The sequence below is a fragment of the Bombus pascuorum genome, chromosome 9, assembly GCF_905332965.1.
Source record: "Bombus pascuorum chromosome 9, iyBomPasc1.1, whole genome shotgun sequence".
Lineage (NCBI taxonomy): Eukaryota > Metazoa > Arthropoda > Insecta > Hymenoptera > Apidae > Bombus > Bombus pascuorum.
In genome coordinates, this window is record NC_083496.1 from 4,964,923 (window position 1) to 4,972,228 (window position 7,306).

At 32.7% G+C, this 7,306-nt stretch overlaps 2 protein-coding genes across 5 annotated transcripts; one reads left to right on the forward strand and one right to left on the reverse strand.

Moving 5' to 3' along the window:
• Nucleotides 1–21: 21 nt before the first annotated feature.
• On the reverse strand, nt 22–1,701 carry LOC132910458 (TM2 domain-containing protein almondex). The gene is made up of 5 exons (XM_060966172.1): nt 1,231–1,701; nt 1,090–1,157; nt 879–1,022; nt 534–799; nt 22–468 (listed from the first exon to the last, which is right to left on the reverse strand). The coding sequence occupies exons 1-5, from the start codon at nt 1,325–1,327 to the stop codon at nt 333–335; spliced, it is 711 nt and encodes a 236-aa protein (XP_060822155.1). The 5' UTR covers nt 1,328–1,701; the 3' UTR covers nt 22–332.
• Nucleotide 1,702: 1 nt separating this feature from the next.
• LOC132910455 (uncharacterized) lies at nt 1,703–5,896 on the forward strand. 4 transcript variants are annotated; one of them, XM_060966168.1, is made up of 10 exons: nt 1,703–1,721; nt 2,575–3,450; nt 3,511–3,762; nt 3,830–4,109; nt 4,192–4,469; nt 4,559–4,702; nt 4,784–5,027; nt 5,084–5,226; nt 5,291–5,426; nt 5,503–5,896. In XM_060966168.1, the coding sequence occupies exons 2-10, from the start codon at nt 2,605–2,607 to the stop codon at nt 5,676–5,678; spliced, it is 2,499 nt and encodes an 832-aa protein (XP_060822151.1). In that variant the 5' UTR covers nt 1,703–1,721; nt 2,575–2,604; the 3' UTR covers nt 5,679–5,896. The 4 variants fall into 4 exon arrangements, with proteins under 4 accessions (XP_060822151.1, XP_060822148.1, XP_060822149.1 ...); XM_060966165.1 differs by lacking the exon at nt 1,703–1,721 and adding an exon at nt 1,798–2,386; XM_060966166.1 differs by lacking the exon at nt 1,703–1,721 and adding an exon at nt 1,798–2,035.
• Nucleotides 5,897–7,306: the final 1,410 nt, after the last annotated feature.

A 7,306-nucleotide genomic window follows, 5' to 3' on the forward strand; every position in this document is an offset into this window, starting at 1 on the left:
ATTATAAAACACTGAAAACAATACAATAAAATACCGTTTTATTGCAGAAGCTAAGGTGTACATTAATAATTCTGAAATTATATTAATTATCCAGAAGATTATACAAATTAGACGATACTATAATTTTTTTCTATGCCTTATGAAAGGCTTCTATTTAATGTTTCATGTATATATCACATAATAATTCAGTTCTTTTGAAAGTGATAGGTCAAAATTCCACTTTTTCTAAATACTAATTGAGTAACCAATAAAATCCAATTACTTAAATCTATAACTTATAAAATTATAAATTTTACTATTTCTATATACAATATACTTATTATTACATCTATTTAAATATATAATGATCCATCCGCTGGACCTACATATCTCATAGATATAAGCATCACATCAATTAACGTCCATATTCCAAATCCTCCAAAACTAAACAATTTACCAATTCCTTCTTGCCAATGACCTAAATAAAATCTGCAACACGTGTTTAAAATAAGAAGCATTTTTAGTCAACATTTAATGTATTAAATATAACATACCGATCAGCACCAAAACCTCCTAAAGTAATGCTCAAGAATAAAGTAACAGACCAACGATGTCCCACAGTCCAATTGCATAATAAATTTTTCATAAACCTACGCCTTCCAAGACATAATATATCATCTTTTACTGTACAATTTGTCCTATAATACTGTCGTGGAGAAGCTGTAGAGCTACATGAATTCTTATGCTGACATTCATGTTCCCAATGGTCTGTTTGATAGCAATAACGACATATATACTTCTTTTGAAAGAATTGTTCACCCTTCAAGTTTCACATGTTAATCAGTATAAATACATGTCGGATACTAATGTAAGATAAAATATATTATCTTGTTACTTACAACACAATCAATATTCTCTAAAACAGAACAATTAGCTACATATACAGCACCGTATACACAATTGGGATTTAAATCACATTTTAAACAATCTCCACTTAATTTTGAACAAGCAATGCCATTTGGACATAGTCTTAAAATTTCTTCCTATCAACATTGTAATTATTTAGATAATTTCTTGTTATTAAAACAGCAGTAGTAAATTTTATATTACCTTTGTACTAGTGTAAGCTGGTGTTGAGTTTACATTAGCTTCTTTTTGTGCATATTTGATTGCACTCTCTGTGATCAAAATTGTTAGTTGTAAGTATCTTCAGAAATAATTTGTACAAACACTTAAGCGAACTATAATTACCATGATCATAACCCATATAAGCCTGCTTGGCAGTAGTCGAGAAAATTGCCAAAAGAATAAAAATCACATTTCTCGAATTAATACGAATAACATTCATTATGAATACTATTTAATTAATCAAGCAAATGCTCCACGTATACAGAAATTTGATAATCTTTTACTTATTTATGTGTAGAAAATCATAATTCTGTTCATTCTAGTAGCCCGCTCGAGATCTGAATAAAATTTTACTCCTCCTGATAATTAAAAACCAATCTTACAATTAGTTATAGATAAAAAATGATTGAATTTGCTCTTAAACAAAACAAGGCATTGTGATCTAAAAACTAATGATCTTGGACTTTTTGCACACATTCGTTCCTTTGACATTATCTAAATTCCTAGATAATATTTCGTAAATATATCTTAAATGTGAAAAGCGTGTCAGTTTGTAACAGATTTTTGTATAGGACCTATTAACAATTTGGACATTGTTTTGTTATAACATTTAAGTACTTATATATAAATTACATTAATTATTTTCTATTATTAGAACAATTTTATTTACTATTAAATGTACAAATAGACATATGAGCCTTTACGATTGGCTGATATTTTCCTTGACCTCCAAGAGTAGATTATTTGTATTGCGTATTTCTAACGAAATCTGATTTAAAAGAGACTCTATATAATATTTCTTTTCAGGCAAATCATCTAACATATCGTAACTTGTAACGCGTATGATAATATTCTGTAAATATTGAAAACTTGATTATTTTATTAATGTGAAGACAAGACGAGAGAATTTTCTCTCAAAGTCATTTGTGTTCGTATCAATAAAACCAATGTGAATTACTATCTAATGCTATAAACGAATAGATTGCTTTTTTCGTAAAGAAACGTGCAAAAATAATAAACTTGTGTGTAGCTACATTTGTTTCTACTAATCAGCTGACTTCCGGAACTAATACGAGAGAAAATATTAGTGAGGCTTTTCATTCTTTTCACCTGACAGAACAGCATACCTGCAGAAGCAAACAAATCTTTTATTTGTTGACAATTTTGTGCATCAAAGACTGATAACGACACGAATAACATTTTGTAATCTAGACTTGCTTGGAAAGAAAGTAATGATAAACTCTATATAATCGTAATATTAATAGAAAATAATTCGGAGGTAAATAGTATTCACTAACACATTTTTGTGATGTACAGTATTATAAGACAGTTATAACAGTTCTATTTAATACAATTTTACAACTATACATTAACTAAAAAAATAATGTATAATTAATAATATTTCTATATGATATATTCATAATTTAAAGCAAGCAAGCAAAGTAATTTTAGTCCATTTTTTAATAGATAATTTATTGCTATCATCTTAAAAATAATATGAGTTCTGAAGAAGGTGCAAGTAACAGTCAGAAGAAAAATGAAACAAGATTAGAAGAAAGTTTAAAAAAAAATGGTAATCAATCAATTGAACAGTCGTCTAAATCATCTAAAGTTATACAACTTGAAAGTAAATTAAATGGAGATCAAGCAAAATTAAGTAATAAATTAGGAGACAATAGTGCCAAGAATCATTTGTCTTCAAAAGCTTCGATTGCATTTACTAATGGTACAAGATCTATGCAAAGTAATACATGCAGTTTTACCAATAGTATGGATCAAGATACAAGTCAAGATATATTGAATGCAAGTGTATCTTCCATGTTTTTAAATACCAACAATATTAAATCTCAAACTATGAACACTGCTGTTACAAGTCAATTGAAGCATAAGACTGTAATGAGTACGAGCGCTTTAAACTTGCCTAAGCCTCCAGTGCACATAAATTTATCTTCCAGTCAAAATAACACACATGTGAATCATTGTATATCAGGTTCTTATAATACTGGCGCTACGTCCAGTGCTACTTTATATTTAAATAATTCAGCACCAGTTTCATCTGCAATACAGTCAAATATATCAACAGCTAAACCAAACGAGGATATTGATATGAAAAATAATGTAGATTATATCTCTGGAATTGAAAAGTGTCCATCAAAAGTGTCATGTAGCTCAGATTCTAGTCCTGAAATGGGCAGTGTCTGGGCATCAAGGTCCTATGGATCTAACAGCCTATTAAATAATATAGGGGGTAGTATAGGTTCAACAAGTCAAGGAACATGTTGTTTTTTAAGACCTAACATTAATGGGAATAGGGAAGTGCCAGGACCAAGTGGATTACAAAAAGTGAGTTTTATTATTGTGCTATAATATAATATGTTATAAATTCACATGTTTGTTAACTAGAATACACAAAGAGAACAGAATGAGAGGAAGGATTCAAGTTCTGGAAATGAAGGTGATATGTCGGATGGGGAAGATTATTGTATTTACATATACAAAGGAAATGATGATGTAGTTTATTTAATTCAGAAGGAAGAGATAAATCAAGGACAAGTGGAAGAACGCGAGGAAGATGAGCAATGTCATAGTGGTAGATCAAGTCCAGAGATGGACTTTTTGGAAATGGATTTTGATCCTGGGCCTTCTTGTGAACAGGTATTGTGAATTGTGATGAGAAAATCATAATTCTCTCTCATTAATTACTTTAACATTCTTAATATAGGACACAGGAGACAGTGATATGGCCTCTATAAATGAAGATATACAGAATATAGCATTAGATAATGTAGATCCAGATCCAGTATTAAATGATTTAAGTAGTGGTAAAGTTGTGGCTAAACAAGGAATTACGGCAACATCTCAAAATCCAAAGCAAAGTGTACAAAATGTGAATAATGCAGAGCTTCAGCAATGTTCCAGCAGTAATCCATCTGTTCCTGAACCAAGCATACAGCCAAATTATCCTTCACCATGGATGCCAAGTACTAGTAGTAGTGGAGCAGGTACTTTACTTTTTTTATATTAATATACTTTGAGAAGATACAGTTTGTTTAAATCATTGTATTAAATTGTATTAATTTATAGCAAAATGGGAAACTACTAAAATGCATCGTAAGAGGAAGTGTCCTCTTCAAGAATCATATGGATATCATAGTACAAGCGGAGATCTTATTTCACCTGGTGACAATAGAGATTCAGATGCTGAATTGTGGGTTGAATCTTCCTCAGCTTCTGTTCCAGAAAATTCGAATTTAAGCTCTCGGAGAGTGAATCTCAGTTCAACTCTTTACCATCGTATGATGGCAAAGAAATTGATGCTCAATAAGCAAGCTGCATTTAATCAGAGTGGTGACTCAAATCTAGTTAATACAGCTTATTATAATCTGATATATTTTTATGCATTACGTGCAACTGTAATAATTTATGCAAGTGTTTATTTATATACATTTAGGAAAACGAATTATCTAATGAACGATTAGATGGCCTTATAATAGTTGAAAAGGTTATGCTATGGAGCGAACAAGAAGCTACAGTGAAACAAGTAACTCAAATAGCAACTTCTGCATGTGGTGCTACTGCTGCGATAAACGCTTTAGTATGTTTATTATCAAATATTTGTACCATTTCAATATTTTTACAGTGATTCGATTAATTAATTAAATAATGATTTTTGTAGTTGGCTTTAAATGTACCATTTTCATTAGAAACATTAATAAAAGGTGTCAATACTAGGCAAAGAGAACTGGGTACGCCACTACCGCGATATTTATACAGTCGATCAATAGCTGGATCGACACACGGAGATTTGGCTCGTGGTATAGCTTTATGTACAAATGGGTCAGTTATAACAAAGTTTTTTGCATTTTATCCAGAAAGAAAAGTTTCATTGTCTCATTGGTTACACTATTGGATATCAAAAGGTACGTAATCGATAAAATATGCGTGGCAAAAGTATAAACATCCTAGTTTACTTTAGGTGCTGTACCGATAGCAACGCTAAATTTGCAACATTGTGGAGGAGGATATGATATTCCGGATGCATGGCATCATCAAATGATATTTGGTGTAGGACAAGCAGGAATTTATTTAACTAATCCATTAGAATGCTTACCTGAACAGGTAAGATTATAAACGAAATAAGTTAATTATTTAAATAATATATGTAAATTTTTATCAATTTTAGTATGTCTGGCATCAGCTTGTAAGTCCTAGCATTTTACTAATACGAAGAGCGGATGTTTTGGCTCATTGGAATCCCAATACGGATTTAACACCACTTGCTGTTATGGATCAGAAGTGGCGAAAGCTCAATGTTTTTGGTATGTTTCATATTTATATTAATTGTAAACCAATATGGTAAACAATGAACACTATTCCTTTGTCATTTATTACTAGGTCAAGTTGTAAATATGATACGCGATACCCAGAGGCGCCAACTTAAGAATCGAACTACTAGTGTAACTCATATTCGTATTCCTGCATCTTATCAAGCAGGTATTACATTAGTTATGTGTGCAGACTCTGCAGCTGCTTCCGAATTGTTACATACCGAACAATTACCATTACTCTAGTCTTGTTGATCAAAATTATTAACATCCAGGCTGCCCCTTTTTATTTGTAATAGATTTAATTAGCAGGCTGGTCCGCACAATGTTATTGACAATGGCTCATTTACTAAGTAAGACAGCTGGGGTCATAATCGAAATAATTTACATTTTTAACGCAGATGTTTGTATTCAAAGAGAATATTAAGGATTAAAATATATTTCAATAGAATATTTACGTTTTATATGCAGTTATATTTATCAATTCATACATTAAAAAATATTAACAAAGTGAAGGAAGTTTAGTGGAAAAATAATTTATTACACATAATATCAAGAATTCATCTTTTTAATTAAATGTAATAAAGGTAAGTATAACTTCCTTTCTATCTATCTAATTTGGTGATTTAGTATTATTTATTTTTTATTTTGAGATTGTTTCTTCGTCTGGTCGCGGGGAGACGCGTCTCGGTTAGGCGCGTCAACGGGAGTCGTAAATTCCCGTTACGATATACGAATCGACACCGCGAGCAGGGCGATCCCCTTATTTCGGTTAGGAGAATAGGGGTGATTCTGATTGAATAACTGTAGTCTATAGTTAGCTACTATAAATATATTTATACCCGTTTACAACACGTGGAACGTATACAGAAAATCTTGAAGTTCGTCGGACCGTACACTGTTTAACCCGAGAGTTGATATCGTTAGCGCGTTGAATGCCAATCCCGTGTTGGATTAGTAAACGTGACTGTCCGATGAGCGAAAGAACCGTCCGAAGTATGTTCGAGCAGTGACTTGACTTTCCGAGTTGTTGAAGAGAATTGACTGACCCATCTCGTACTATTTAGGAGGAAAGCTCGGTGTGGGTGTGCCCTTACTGAACCAAGGATACGGATTCGTTGTTCACACGATCCGCGATGCCCATTGATTATAGCCAAAGTTAATAAACAAATCCGAGGAGAAAGGCTCCTGCAGATATGACTCATGGGTGTCCTTGGTCTTGGGAAAAACCAGCTGTTTAGCAGGGCACATTTGCTTTTCCCGTAATTAGCAAGAGTGTGCAATAAACCTAATGACTGTTCAAAAGACCATCCATAAACCGAAAATATTTGTGTGAATCGAAGTTACGCTGAAAAGATTCGGTTTATGGTGGTTCCTTGGGTTTCCTGCGGGTCAATTTAACGAGGGGTAGGCCTTGGCGGCTAGACCGAAAGGGACGTCGCACGGACCGTCTTGCGCGCCGTAACAGAGATATTTTTTTAGATACATTCCACTCAATAGACTATGGGTTCCACAAGGAAGCGTCCTAGGACCCATACTATACACATTATACACGGCCAACATTCTAACAACTACCAATAACAAAATACTAACATTCGCGCACGACACAGCCGTGCTAGTCAGGCACACTAACCCTGTAACAGCAGCCACAATGCTACAAGAGCACATCACAAAAATAGAAAAGTGGCTACAAGACAAACAAATTAAAGCTAATCCTAACAAATGCAACCACATCACATTCACATTGAGAAAACAGATAACACCAAACATCTTCCTGAACGGCACGCAAATAACACAAACAAGGCAAGTCAAATACCTTGGACTTCACATAGATACACACTTCACATGGAAACAGCATATCAAATCAATAATAG

What these genes read in the sequence shown, in the direction of transcription:
- LOC132910455 (XM_060966168.1), top strand. Translation starts at nt 2,605, where the DNA reads ATGAGTTCTGAAGAAGGTGCAAGTAACAGTCAGAAGAAAAATGAAACA. An exon ending in AGAGTGGTGACTCAAATCTA is followed by an intron (nt 4,470 to 4,558) that starts GTTAATACAGCT and finishes ATATACATTTAG; the next exon opens with GAAAACGAATTATCTAATGA. An exon ending in CTGCTGCGATAAACGCTTTA is followed by an intron (nt 4,703 to 4,783) that starts GTATGTTTATTA and finishes TGATTTTTGTAG; the next exon opens with TTGGCTTTAAATGTACCATT.
- LOC132910458 (XM_060966172.1), bottom strand. Translation starts at nt 1,327, where the DNA reads ATGAATGTTATTCGTATTAATTCGAGAAATGTGATTTTTATTCTTTTG. An exon ending in TAGAGAATATTGATTGTGTT is followed by an intron (nt 800 to 878) that starts GTAAGTAACAAG and finishes TGAAACTTGAAG; the next exon opens with GGTGAACAATTCTTTCAAAA. An exon ending in GGAGGTTTTGGTGCTGATCG is followed by an intron (nt 469 to 533) that starts GTATGTTATATT and finishes CACGTGTTGCAG; the next exon opens with ATTTTATTTAGGTCATTGGC.